At 43.5% G+C, this 14,099-nt stretch overlaps 1 protein-coding gene across 1 annotated transcript in view; it reads right to left on the reverse strand.

Annotated features, from left to right (window-relative positions):
- Positions 1-13,370, reverse strand: part of LRP2 (LDL receptor related protein 2) — a 196,246-nt gene extending 182,876 nt beyond the window's left edge. The window contains exon 1 of the mRNA XM_067027528.1: positions 13,224-13,370. Within this exon, the coding sequence (XP_066883629.1) occupies positions 13,224-13,299 (76 nt within the window). The 5' untranslated portion in view covers positions 13,300-13,370. The remainder of the gene's footprint in view (positions 1-13,223) is intronic.
- Positions 13,371-14,099: the final 729 nt, after the last annotated feature.

Raw genomic sequence — 14,099 nt, forward strand, 5'->3', positions numbered from 1 at the left:
TTTTGTTGCACATATTCACAATCAGCAACTATTAAAGACCTCTTTGATTTCCCTTACAGGGAAGTGAAAGTGTTCAATACACTATGCATCCTTCTTAGCTCAAGTCCCATGTTCTCTCCTGTCTGCCCTGCTGGGTTTAATTATTTACAGCAAGAAGCATCTAATTTTTGCTGTCTCTGAGTTACTACATTCAATTTTTAAACCGTGCATTTTGTTTTTCACTAGAATCTTAGCTTCCAGTGATTACTTAGCAAATTCTTTCAACACCTCACTGCACCAAATATTAGGGAAGAAGTAAATTTTTATGCCAGAAGTGAAGTGGAAAAATAATTCAGAGTCGCGGCACATAAAAATTAGCCATTTAGCAATGGATGTGGGAAATGTGTGGATTTCACTTTATTCATTTGCAAACTGTTTTTTTATTGCATACTAAGGAAGAACACTGGATTTCCTATCGATAGTCATCATTATAGTCTAGAAAAATTATAATTTCCATTTACACTAAATCCAAAAGCTTCCTCTCAACCTTACCTGATGACGATGAATCCCAAAGGAATGATTGATAGAGTGCTACAATTTTGTTGCTTTTAGGATCAACCTTTCCTTTTGTTCTAACAATCGTATTTCAGCTGAGCTAATTAGAGGAAGGAGAGCCTTACTAGAAAGTAAGAACTGCTATCTTTGACATCCTTTTGACAGATTCACAGCAGAAACTCCCCATAATGTCATCCTAAGGAAAAATCACAGGCAATAATATCATTTTTCCCCATACAAGCTGATTTAAGCAAAACAGTTAGGAGATGAGGTTGGCTCCCTTTCAAGACCCACCTTCTGGTGCCTTCTTCCCTTCTTTCGCACCACCACCGCATCAAACCATCAGCTTTGCGTCTCATTCTTTCTGAACCTCACGCTGACAAATGTTTACTGTGCGTTATTATCTCAACGAACTACTTTACCAGACAGGGGTAAATATTTCTCACTTTAACCAGAGTTTCGGGGGGAAGAGTGTCTTACTCTAAAGAACTGGCTCTAATGGTGACGGAGCAGACATCTTTGGCCAGGGTGAGAGATGCTTTGGAGGCAAGAGATGTTCCAGCACTTCCAGCCCTTCTCGCCCTTCCAGCCCACGGGCAAATGCCTTACCAATCTCTACACGATTAAACTTCTTAGCTGTAAAGAGTCTCAGTTCTCACTTGGTTATTCATTACTTTCTTCTAGCACTTTGAATAAGAGAACTTAGGAATTTTTCCATCAGTATTAAGCAACAGCAGACTTTTAAAATCTGTACATCACCGCCATCCCTGAGAGGAAGTTAAAATAGAACTCTCTGATTGGGGAAGGGTCTTCTGAATTAAAAGATGTGTAATCATAGAGAAGAGGACATTCCTAGATAAAGGAATGGTAGTATAGGAGAAAGTCAGCAAGCAGGAATCAGCCAGTACCAAAAGAGTATAGAGGGAAAACTAGGTTAAAATGGAAATGTATTCTTCAAGAGTAAGCTGTTTTGGATAGGCCCATGTGGCAGGAATCTCTCTATCCTCTGTTGTACCCAGTTACACATGCCAAAGCGTGATATGGTCTCCATCGACATGTAATGAATGAACGAATGAATGACTGCCAAAAGTAGCACAAAAATGTCCAAGAGTTGAGTTGCAAAGGTACCAGCTTCTGAAATGAGGTCCCCTGATCATATTATGAGCCATTAAATGAGGGTTTGTTTGATTGATACAGAGGCACTATCTTGCACTTGCTCCTACTTACCCACAGTGATAACACATAAGATTGAGGACTCTGGGTTCAAATCTTGGTTCCACCCCTTAATAACTAGATGGCTGTGGGCAAATGACCTCATCTGTCTTTGCCTTGCTTTATCCATAAAGTTCAAACTGTTAATAAAGAAGTGAGTAAAGTTACACCTATAAAACACTTAGGACTGTATCAGGCACATAGAAAGCACTCAAAATTTTTAGCAGTAGTTATGTCAGGTCATTCTCCCAACTTCTTCACCCATACGTGCATGTCACTGAGTCATTCCTCTGCCTCTAACCTATTTGGTCACGGTTGCATTATGAAGTCATCAAAAGTATGGGGTCTAGGGACTTCCCTGGTGGTCCAGTGGTTAAGAATCCACCTTCCAATGTAGGGGCCATGGGTTTGATCCCTGGTCGGGGAACTAAGATCTCACATACCATGGGGCAACTAAGCCCGCACGCCACAACTAGAGAGCCCATGTGCTGCAACGAAAGATCCCGCATGCCGCAACTAAGACCCGACTCAGCCAAATTAAAAAAAAAAAAAAAAAAAAAAGAATGGGGTCTAAAGTGAGAAAGACTGTGCCTAGAGACAAGCAGCCATGGGCAGTTTTCAGCAGTCTGACTCTCTTCCGTTGGGCCAATTTTTGGTTCATTCATCAAGAACAAGACCCATGAATGTCCTGACTTGACATGTGATGTTCTTTCCTCCATAGTCTATGCCACCTCCCCAAGTTGAGAAACCACTCCCCTCCTCAAAGAGGGCCTTTTGTCTGATCAAGGCTGTTTTCACTGTGCCATGGTCTCAGACAGATTTCTTTTGTGTTCTGTTTAAACACAGAATGACAGTCCACTAACATAAAGTCTAAAAACTTTGGCTTATCTTTTTGTAAAAGCAACTTTATCAAATCTGTCCCTAAAATAGCCCCATTCTGTATGTACAGGGGATCCTCACAGGGTAACCAAGTGTCTGGGGTGGAAGTTTAAAAGGCTGATGCAGAATCAGCTACTATCAAATGCATTGGGATTCATCAGTAGTTGGGGGGCAGTGAGGCGAAGGAATTGGGAGAGTCAAATGGAGAGAAATAGCGTTGCTAAGCCACTTGTTTTGATAGAGACAGCAATTTTCCTTTTTCTCCATCAGGACCTTGATGGGGCCTCCAGGAGCCCGGCGGAATTAAGGGCTGGCAATATCAAGGACATGGTGATGAGCTTAGGCTGCCCTCCTTGGTTTTAGCACTCATGGTGGCATCTATCCATCACTCATTCAACTTATATGTATTTAGTTAGCCCTATTATGGACACTAGGGATAAGTCAATGAATAAGACAGAGAAAAATGCCTGCCCTCTTGGAATTCATAGCTTAGGGAAGGGAAAACAAAGTAAATAAATTTAAAAAACAAATAAATTATGTCCATCATGTCAGAGGGTGTTAAGTACAATGAAGAAAGTAAGAGGAAAAAATCAGAGAAGGTGACACTGAGAAAGAGACCTATAAGCAGTGACCTATCGAAGGTGAGGGACAAGTCATGCACAGTCTGAGAAAAGAATGTTCAGCAAGAGAGAAAGCCAGTATGAAGGCCTTAAGGTGCTCACTGTGTTGGGAAAAAAGCAAGAATATCATTGCAAGAATATCATTGGAGCAATGTGAGTGGGAGAGAAAAGGAGATAGCTCAGGGAAGTGATGAGCAGGCCAGATGGTTAGGGTCTATTTGAACACTGACTATGTGCTGGGAAGCAATGATAGACAGGGAGATGAGGAGATGTACCACCCAGATTCCCCTTCAAGGAAGGACCAGATGCAGGGAAAGACTTTCTACCTACACTGAGCTCCTCTGAGGTCCATCTCAGTTGTAGAATAAGGTACCTTGCCAGGGCAGGCCACATCTAGCAACTGAGGAAGGCCATTTCAGCTTGACATGTAGAACACTCTCTCTGCCAACTGTAGCTCCAGAACTCCCCACTGGGTCAAGCAAGGCCTTGTCACGGTTCAGTTCCTTCCTCTGCGTATTTCTGCTTCCTCCCCTTCCCTTCACAGACACTGATCTTAATAAATATCTTGCACTCCAAACTCCATCTCAGCGTCTGTTTCTGGAAAACACAACTCGTGTGTGACAAAAGCCACTGGAGCTTTTGAGCAGAAGAGTGACAGGATCTGACTGGTTTCTAAAAGGGGGTTGCAAGTTGACAGAAGGGGGACAGAAGGGAAGCAGGTGATCAGTAGGGAAGCTATTGCAATAATCCAGGTCAGACGTGACCATGACTTGGATCAATGCAGTAGTGTTAAAGATGAAAAGTGGTTGGATTCTACATATATTCTGATGATCAAAACAATGGGATTGTCTGATGTATTGGATGTGAGGTATAAAAGAAAAAGAGGAGTCAGAGCAGAGTCCAAGGTTTGGAGTCTGAACAAGGATGGAGAAGCCATTTACTAATATGGGGAAATCTATGGAGAAAGCAGGTTTGGGGCATTAGTGGAGATCAGGAGTTCAGTTTTTGGACATAAGTCTGAAATGACTATTGCACAACCAGGTGGATATATCAAATAAGCAGTTGGACATATAGGACTAGAGTTTAGGGTAGGGTCTGGATTACACTCATAAATGTGTAAGTTGTCAGCATACATTTGGTATTTAAAGAGACAGGATGAGGCAACCAAAGTAATGTAGATAGAGATGAAAAGTAATCAGGAAGATGGATGAGAACAGCATGAGATACCAAGAAGAGGCCAGCAAGGAAGGAAGGAAACCAGGAGAATGTGGTTTCATGGAGGAAGGCAGGACACACTGTGTGCAATGTTGCTAATCAGCTAAACAAGATGAGAGATGAGAATGGATCTTTGGATTTAACAACATGGAGGTCATCGGTGACGCTGGCCAAAGAAATACCTGTCAAGGGGGAGGGGGGCGGAAAAAACTTGAATGGCATGGATTTGAGAACAACTGACTCGAAACTACACTGGATAAAGACAAATCTGCCTGGTGGTCCAGCGGTTGGGATTCTGTGCTCTCACTGCCAAGGGTCTGAGCTCAGTCCCTGGTTGGGGAGCTGGGATCTTGCAAGCTGCGTGGTGCAGCCAAAAAAAAAAAAAGACAAATCTGCCAAGGGATTTTTTCCAAGAAACAGAGAAAATAGGTGATAGCAAGAAGGAATGTGGGGAGAAGAAGATTGCATGAGAGGAGACAAATGGTGAGAGGTGAGAGAGAATGTGATCTAGAACATGAATGAACTGGTTGCAGCACAGAGCATGGAAAGTTCATCCAGAGTAACAGGAGGAAAGACAAAATATACAGGCTGAAGTTCAAGTGATGATGATTGAGCTATGGGAGTTTGTGGAGTTCTGTTGATTGCTTCTATTTTCACGTTTAAAAGAAGCAACGTTGTCTGAGCAGGTGGTGTTGGATGGAGGTTTCAGAAAAGAGGACCAGACTGCTGAGGGTGGAGCGAGGCAAGGAAGTGATGCTAACGATGGGCCATAAAATATAAGATAAGGAAGTGAATAACTGAGGGATTTGAAGGGCAGTGAAGAGGTGGCAGGAGCAATGGACTCTAAGTCCCAGCGGGATCAACAAAGAGTTAGGCTTAGGATGTAAAGTGAATGAGCTACAAGGTTTTCCAATACTGCCATACCAAACATAGACGGCTGCTTTAGATTCCAATGAGTTCTGCCAGGGATTCTCTTGAGATGAATCCCTGACTTGGGTGGAAAAGGGTAAGAAGATCTCCAACAGTAGTTGGAAGTAGTAGCTCAAAGAATCTCAGGTTCTTAGAGTGGGAGGAAGGGCATCAAGGGTGTCCAGGGAAAGAACAAGGAATCTAATTAAGACACAAATAGTAGCTACAGGGAGGGACTGTCATGTTGGCCAGGAAAGGAGACCGCCAGGAATGGGGGCAGTACTTCATATCACCCTCAGATATAAAAGAGTAGTTTTCCTCGTTACTGTAACTACCTTGTAACATCCCCACCCAAAAGAAAGAATAGATTTAACAGAGTATACTTCAGTGCTACTGGAAGGAATTTGCCATGGCAAATTAGTTTCAGTTTACAAAACTAAAATCAGACAGGTTACCCAGATCAGTTGTTCCTAAACTGTCTGACTCTCAGAATTACTTAACAAAACAGATTCCATACTTCTAATTTAGTAAGTGTGTGTTTTGGCCTAAGAATCTACATACCATTTAAAGCTCCCCATGTGATTTTGATGATATGCCAAATGTAGGAAGCTAGCTGATCTCCATCTAGGGACCCTAGAGATTATAGCATTCTATAAATCGTGATGAAATAATGCTTTTGAGAACATAGCTGAAATCTTCTCAAAGTTGAATTGTTCTTAGATAGGATCAAGAAAACATGTAGCCCCATTTGTCCTGGCAGCTATAATATAACAATATGGGAAGCCAGGCTGAAAACAAAGCTGAAACCTAGAGGGGAGTAGAGTCAAGAAAAATACAAAGAGAGAGAACTGGAGCCATGACTGCACCTCACCTGAACCCCGCTATGACTCAGAAGTTTTTACTTACATGAGCCAATAAATACCCTTAATTGTTTAAGCCAATTTGAGGTGGGTTTTCTGTTTCTTGCAACAAAAAGTATCCTCCACACCCTTCCCACATCAAAATCAAACCTGGTGGAAGTACACACTAGCATTTTCTCCTCCCCTTTAGTGAGATTAAAAGGTAGGTAAGATTGACATATAAAAAAGATTTCTATCCTTAAATTCAATTTTATTTGAGGATTTCTCCACTGAAATAATGAGTTTTGGTTTTTCAGCCTTTACTGAGAAAAACTTCTCCTTGTTAATGAGATTAAAAACCAAAGAATTGGACCCAAGGTGACAAGCAAATCTCTGACACTATAAGACAGGATGTTTTTATATGAGAATCCAAGAAAGTCTAGCATAACAGAACTGTAGCTGCGGTCTTCTTCCCCTTTACTGGGTTTCCTCAACACCTGCTGGACACTCAAAAGTAGTTATGCTATTACTTAATGTGAATCAGTGAGTAAAGGCTTATTTTTAAAGTTACTAAGAATCTGCATGAGGCTGATGGTACATAAACTTAAAGGAGACCTCTGGTATTGCTTCCAAACTTGGAATCTCAAGATCTGGACAATAAACAAGCCATTGTATCCATGGTAACAGTGGCTTAACTTTTCAATGCACAGAATGGTAATTACATTTCCTGCTTTCATTCATTTCTCACTGTTTCCAATAACCTTGGGGGTTAGGCATGACCTGAGGGCTAATGACCAAAAGCATAGAGATTTTAACATGAAACTTCACATTGTCTAATCTGTCATTTTCTTGGAGAAACTTATATTTCCAGGAAACTGATGTTTCCAGTTTCTTGGTATATGATATTAGAAATAAGACTTAAAGACCAGCAAAATAACCATCGGCATAGAGTGCAAATGTTTGGCATTTCTGAATTAATCCAGTGAAGTGTGAAAGACACCTATTCTACCATTTATAGAAGAAGCCCCTAGGGTATATGCTAAGGACTCTTAGATTTGCACCAAGGTGCATTTTGTCTCCATAGAAGCATCTTAATATGTCTCCAAACCCTTCTTCTCTCTTCTTTCTCTCTACCTCTTTCTCACAGCCAAGGTCTAGTGCCTGGAAAAGGGACAACATCTTGGGAATAAAAACAAATGAAGTAAGTTGGAAAAAGGAGCAAGGGCCTAGGACTCACTGAAAAATGAAATCCTACAATGGACTCAAGAGCTCCTTACTTTGATCTCTCAGCTCATTTTCTAGAACGTTCCTGTCCATCACAAAGTTCTGCTCCAAATAAGAATCCTTTAGGCTACAAGCAAATCTTCTAGTTGCAACATGACCACACGAACACAGCACGATGTCTTTTGCCTTAAATGTTTCCAATACTTTTCCCCCTTCAATTATTGAGTTACCCCAGGACTGCCAGCTCTTGAGAAATTTCTACAGCCTTTTCAAGTCTGTCTTCATACAGAACGTGGAAAAATGGTTTTATCTGATAAGGTGTTCTAGACACCTGTTGTTTTTGCAGCCCCACATCTGTTCACAATTCTAGGAGCCTTACCCAATTTTCCCTCTGGGGTCTAGCCTTAGTCTATGACTTCAGGGACCAAGCATGTGACTCAAGTCTAAGCTATAGGCACACTTCACATCCCTGGATACAGTGATTGGTTCTCCAATAAGCTTATGACCTAAGCAGAGCCCCTGAAATGCAACTGAGACTTTTCAGAGAACAATTAAGACAAAAACTCTTGCTCTTTCCCATTGGACATGACATGAAAGGATGTGGTTCCAGAAGCCATTAACAGCCATCTTATAACACCAGAGAAGAACACGCTAGAGAACAGAGTCATCTCAGAGCCAGAAGATAGAAATAGAATCCAGATCAGCATGACACATGCTGAGCCCCCATTTGTACTAGGTTGAACCAAGTGAAATTGCCATATTTGACTATTTCTGACCTAGAAAAACAGCAATCCCATATGGTTCAACCTAATGGCTCTATCTTTTCAATTATGTATTTCAATAAACTTCCCTTTTGGCTTCAAGCAGTTTAACTTAGGTTTGTCATTCATAAACATGAGAATTTAGACTACTATGTAAAGTGTTGTAGCCACTAAAGCACTATGTCAAACATGCCCAGGAATATCACTCAAAGGATCAGCTGTATTAAAAAAATAAAAATAAAAAAAGAATACCAAGATACAATATCTTCTTCTCAAGTTTGGAAAAAGTTAGATTCTTGAAGAAGGCAGTAATGATGGATAGAAGAATATATGAGACCTCACAGTCTAAAGAACACTTCACACGCATCTCAATTAATTGGCATGTGCCTGTTTTACAGATAAAACCAATCCAGAGCAGTTGAGTACACTGTAATGGATTTCCCAGATAGCAAATGGCAGAGGCAAGTTTCAAAGCCAGATCCCCTAACCCCAAAATCTCACACTCTTCCTACTTTGTCTCACAATGCTAAGACTGTCAAGAAATCAATTAGGAAACATTTGCACAGACCCCTATAGAGCCCGGGGAGCATCAAAGGTCTCTGACATTTCAAAACATCTACCAATCTGATCATTCTAAAGAAGCAGCCCAAAACACTGAGGCTGGAACATGTCAAATCTTTCTAATATTGGTGAGATCATAACCAGGGTTATTAGGAACTAGAGAATGACGATCTCAGAATCTTAAAGGCAAAGTTGCAGCCCATTTTAATTGTGAAACCTAGACTCCTCTTTTCAGTTCTCATCCTCCTTAACCTTTCTGTAGTATTGATACTGCTGACTCACTAGCACACTGTGGATGCTTATTAATAAATGTTTGTGGAATGCCACAGTGGTGACAATTTTTTTTAATTCCTCAAGATCACAAAGTTAATAGAATATGATATAACTATTTGAGTTATACCAACTCTTTTCAATTCAACAAACTGCTGTAAGCACCTCAACTTTCTACATACCTTGTTCTAGCTACTAGGACTTAACAGAAACCCCAAAGACAACACTGCAGTGTGCTTCTAGTCACATGGGAAATACATTTACGTTCTTGATATCATTATTTTAAAAAGATTTTTTTAACTTTTAATTTACATTTTTTGAAACCTGTCAGTTTTCTTAGAGCACATGATTAAAGAACATGGACAGTGATTAACCATGACCGAATAATTACCTTGAGTAAGACTAAAAATCTAGTCATGTAGCAGCCTTCACTACAAAACGGAGAGACCTTCAGGAATGTGCTCTGATGGCCCAAATTTTTGAAAAACAGATCCAGAGGCAGAGACTTTGGGAGTTGGGGTGCTGGCATAGCATAAGTTCTGGACCAAGCTAAAAACACATGGTTATCATAAGATTCAGCTTAGGCCTGAGACAGGTGACCCATCCAATTGAAGATTCGCCAAGATCATCTTTTCATCATACTTTGCCTCATCTGATAAGTCAGGATCAACACAAAAGGAATCTAGAAATTTCCTCAACCTGGGGACATTTAGAGGACATGTCTCTAAAAAAGGTCCTGTAGAATGAGGAGAGGAGACTCAGGTTCAGATCCTGGCTCTATCACAGGCCACATGCCCTCAGGCAAGGCACTTAATCCCCTCCCTTTCACTCCCTTTCAGTCTCCCTCCAGGGTTTAGTTACTTATCTATAAAATAATGCAAGAAGACCAGTTGATATCTAAGGTTATTAAAGTTTCTATTAAAACAGGACAAGCACACGGTTGAAGGGAGTTTAAGCAGAAGCCCCGAAGACTGGCAAGGAAGAACTTCAATACAAGAAAGAGAAGCCAACTGCTGTGAAATAAAAGCAGAAGCAGGTATCAGAGATGTGATGGAACCAAAATGTTGCCTGTTTGTTATTGGCCACACAATCCTTTTAACCATATAAACTGCACCCAAAGATGTAATTGTCATAAAAGGTGATACTATTAAGGGCACAACCAAACTTCTGTTGGATGAAAGAATATCATTGTCCTGAGAATCAATACCATTTTCTCGAAAAACTTCAAATCACATCCTGGACTCTGGGAATTCCTCAAAGAAATGTTAAATGGAAAATGCTTAAAGACTTTCCTATGTGCATTTGGAAATTAGAAATATGAGTAGTAAGCAAAAAAAAAAAAAGTAACATTTATTGTCGATCAATATAATAAAAAGAGCTGCTAGTTTATTTATGAACATTGTCTACCATGCCTTACACCACACTAAGCACATTTATCTCTTTATTTTCGTAAAATGTCATGGAATTAGATTCTCTCATTAGCATACCAATTTTACAGATAAGCAATCTGAGCCATGAAAAGTTAAATGACTTCCCCAAGGTCACACAGCTAGAAAGTGGTGAAGCCATTGATGGAGTTCAGGCCCTCCCACATTTTTTTTTTCTTAAACAGCATTATACAAAATAGAGGACAATGCAAATAATTTTTAGCTACAGATATGTGATATTTTTTAAAAGACTAACTGTGACACTCTTTCCAACTTCTAATGATACAAAGTTTGCAATAAGATCTTACCTGAAATATTTTATGCTAAAATAAGGGCATTTATATTGTCATCATACTTTACTTCAACTAAATCAAAAATCAATACAACAGGAATCTAGAAATCTTCTTAAACTCCCAGGTTGAGGACATTCAGAGGACATGTATGTAAAAATGATCAAGTAGGAGGACTGGGTGTGAGGATAGTAGGATTCAGGTGATAGAAACCTGAAAAGAGTTTCTGAAAATATCTAGTTATGAGCAGTAAGCAGATTTTACATTATGTGGCAAAAACTTGCAAAATGCCCCTCAGCTTCCTTAGTAACTTCACACGGGGACAGTAACTTAGGGGGCATGACATTTTTAGTACAAAAGAGATAGAGAGCCACATACAGTAGGAGTTAAATCATAGCCTCTGGAGTCAGAATCTCTTGGATTTGCCTCACAGCTCTGTGATTTCCTAGCAGCATGACCCTGGGCAAGTTAATTGCTCTATGCCTCCATTTCCCATCTGTAAAACTGAAATAGTAAGAGTACTTACTTCAAAGGGGTATGGTAAAGATTAAATGTCAAGACGTGTAAAATACTTAGAACAGCCGCCGGGCCTGCCACATATATAAGTATATGATACATTACTATTATTATACATATTATTATTATGTTATTATTATTATAGAATGAAAGACGGATGGGTCTAAACTACCAAGAAGAGTAAGTACAGGTTATTTGGTGACTAAACCATCAATCCAGGGAAGAGAACATCTGTTTTGGTTGTATGTGGACAACCCAGATGTATCCCAGTTGAATCCGGACAACATTTCCTTTTGCCAGGCACTGACAGGAACATACAGTAAATCCTATGGTTATATTTAGGACACGAGATATATATAACCCTAAGCACTGCAGTAAACCCTCCACAATAATAATAAATCCTCTTTCTGTGTTACCAACACTGAGAAAAGGTGTTCTAAGTTAGAATTATTGACGTTCTCCCCCTGCCTCCCCTCCTTTTCCAAAGAGTTTTACACAACCAGTGGGGTTTGTTGGCGTTTCCAAACTTCTTCCCAGGAAGTCTGCAATGGGTACTGCTAGGAGTTGCTGTATAATTACTTAGTTGATTCCTTCTAAGGAGCTTACGCTAAGAATTGAGGAAAGAAAGCAGATTAACCATTTGAATACATGCCACGGCCCATCCACAAACCCTCCCCCCCTCTCTCCGTCATCAATGGGGGCTTCTGTAGTCCCCACCCGTCAACCCCAATATGTGATCCAGGGAAATCAATTTATTGCTTTGGCTAATCCTACAACAATAGGGGTTTCATTTTCATTGTAGGGCAATTAAGTTGTCCGAGCAGGAGGGGAAGGGGGGGCGGGTCTCCCATCCCCACAGACAGATTAGTCCCCGTGGAGGCAGCAGAGTTCGCTCTGTCTGTCTGGCGGTCGGTCACACGCAGCTCTTGGCCGCTACCTAGCAACGCAAAGCCAGGGAGAGAGCTCGCTGCTTCTCCTGCCTTCTCGCCCTTCCCATTCATCCCTAGCTTCCTCTCTCTCTCCCTCTCTCCCTCTCTCTCTCTCTCCCTCTCCCTCTCTCTCCCTCTCCCTCTCTCTCCCCGCTCTCTCTTTCCCCTCCTTCTCTCCCTTTTACTCTCTACTTGCTTGTCTTCTCTCCTTTTCATCTATTTTTACTCTCTCCACTACTTGCTCCTCCTCTTTCCCTCGCCTGTTTCTGTAAAAAAAAAAAAAGAAAACTCCCCGACGACTTGAGAGAAGTTTACAGCTCCTCATAGCAGAAACTTTCTCCATTCGAGCCCTCAAAACTCTGGCCGCGCAGACGGGCCCATTCATCAACACAAAAGCCCCCCCCCCTCCCGGGTGGAAAGGGAAACCCTTCAAGAAAACGCTGCAGCACATCAGCCGCTCTCTCGACCAATCCCACCTCCCGGCCTTATCTTGGCTCGTAAATGATCTTTATCGAAATACGGTCTCTTGGGGGTCACGGCGAGACCAAGTTTCGCTGCTGAAGAGAGGCGGGGTGCTCGAGCCCGCAGCCTGGGCGCGCGAAGGGACTCGCGGGCCGGGCGCTGCAGGTGGAAAACTGCGCACTGAGCAGCGCCAAGGACCCCTCGGCCCCAGAGAGAGTAAACCAGCGGGGGAAGCAGGCTGCGGACTCGCGGGGAGAACCGCAAAGTGCCTTCCAGAAGTGTTGGGACAAACCCCGATGGGAACAAAGGCGGGGTCCCCGTGGGGTGCGCTGTCACCGAAACCGGAGGGGCTACTTTCTCAAGTTTGCGGCAGCTCACTTCCCGGGCGGGCGAAAGAGGGGCGCTCCCTCTCTGCCAGCGCTGGGCAACCTGAGCGCCCCAGGGGGAACCGCCGCGCCGCCGCCCGCTCCTGGCCTCTGCCGGCCGCTGTCCCCTCCGCCTGTCCGCGGACCCGACCCTGCCCCAGGCGGGGAAGTCCGGCGCTCCGCGCGGAACTCCGGCCGATGAGCGCTTACCTCGGCCCCTGGCCGGCGCCAGGCAGGCGGCGAAAGCCAGCAGCAGCGTGCACGCCGCCGACGCCCTGCGCTCCATCCCCGCAACGGTCCGGGTCCCCGGCCTCGCCGTTCCTTCCCCAGGAGGTGGGCGCGCGTCGCACTCAGCACTGCAGCGCCTCCGCTGGAGAGCGCTCCTTCAGGCCCGCACCTCGGCGGGCTCCCCGTGGCAGAAAGCCGGGCCCCGCGCCCGAGGCATCCCGTTTTCTACCCGCGCCAGTCCCCACCCTCCAGACAGTGCATAAAGCCCTTTAGACCCGCCCGCCCCGGAACTAGCATGCGGGAATCCCGCGGGGCAGGCCCCCTGCCGCCCGGCCCGCCCCCTGCACTTTGCAGCTCCGAGAGGAGCGGGGACCCGAACACACGCGTGCACGCTCACGCATGCACTCCTACAGAAACAGCCTCGCGCACACAGAGGCACATACTCCTCACACGCAGTCTCATACGCTCCCTCACGCGCGCACACACGCACACGTGCACGCACACTTCCCAGGTACACGCGGTCATTCATACGCGCACACACGCCCCTCACAGTCACACACTCACATTGACACACTCACACGCCGGCAGGATTTGCCTCCGCACTGAAGTCCGCTAGGCGGTCCACGCGGATATCTGCCACCTATACAGTTTTTGAAAACGGGAAAAAAAAGAGAGAGAGAGAAGGAAGAGAAGGGAAGGGGAAAGAGGAGTAAAGAAGCTGCTGGAGAGGTTTGAGACCATTCTCTAGTCTGCAATCCTCAGGCTCCCTCGGACACCTTGGTTTCCCCCTTAGGGCGCTGAGATGGGGTGCTCTGTGTTTTTACAAGTTATGGGGGGAGTTGGATCAATATTGGGGGG

This window comes from Kogia breviceps, chromosome 2, assembly GCF_026419965.1.
Source record: "Kogia breviceps isolate mKogBre1 chromosome 2, mKogBre1 haplotype 1, whole genome shotgun sequence".
NCBI lineage: Eukaryota > Metazoa > Chordata > Mammalia > Artiodactyla > Physeteridae > Kogia > Kogia breviceps.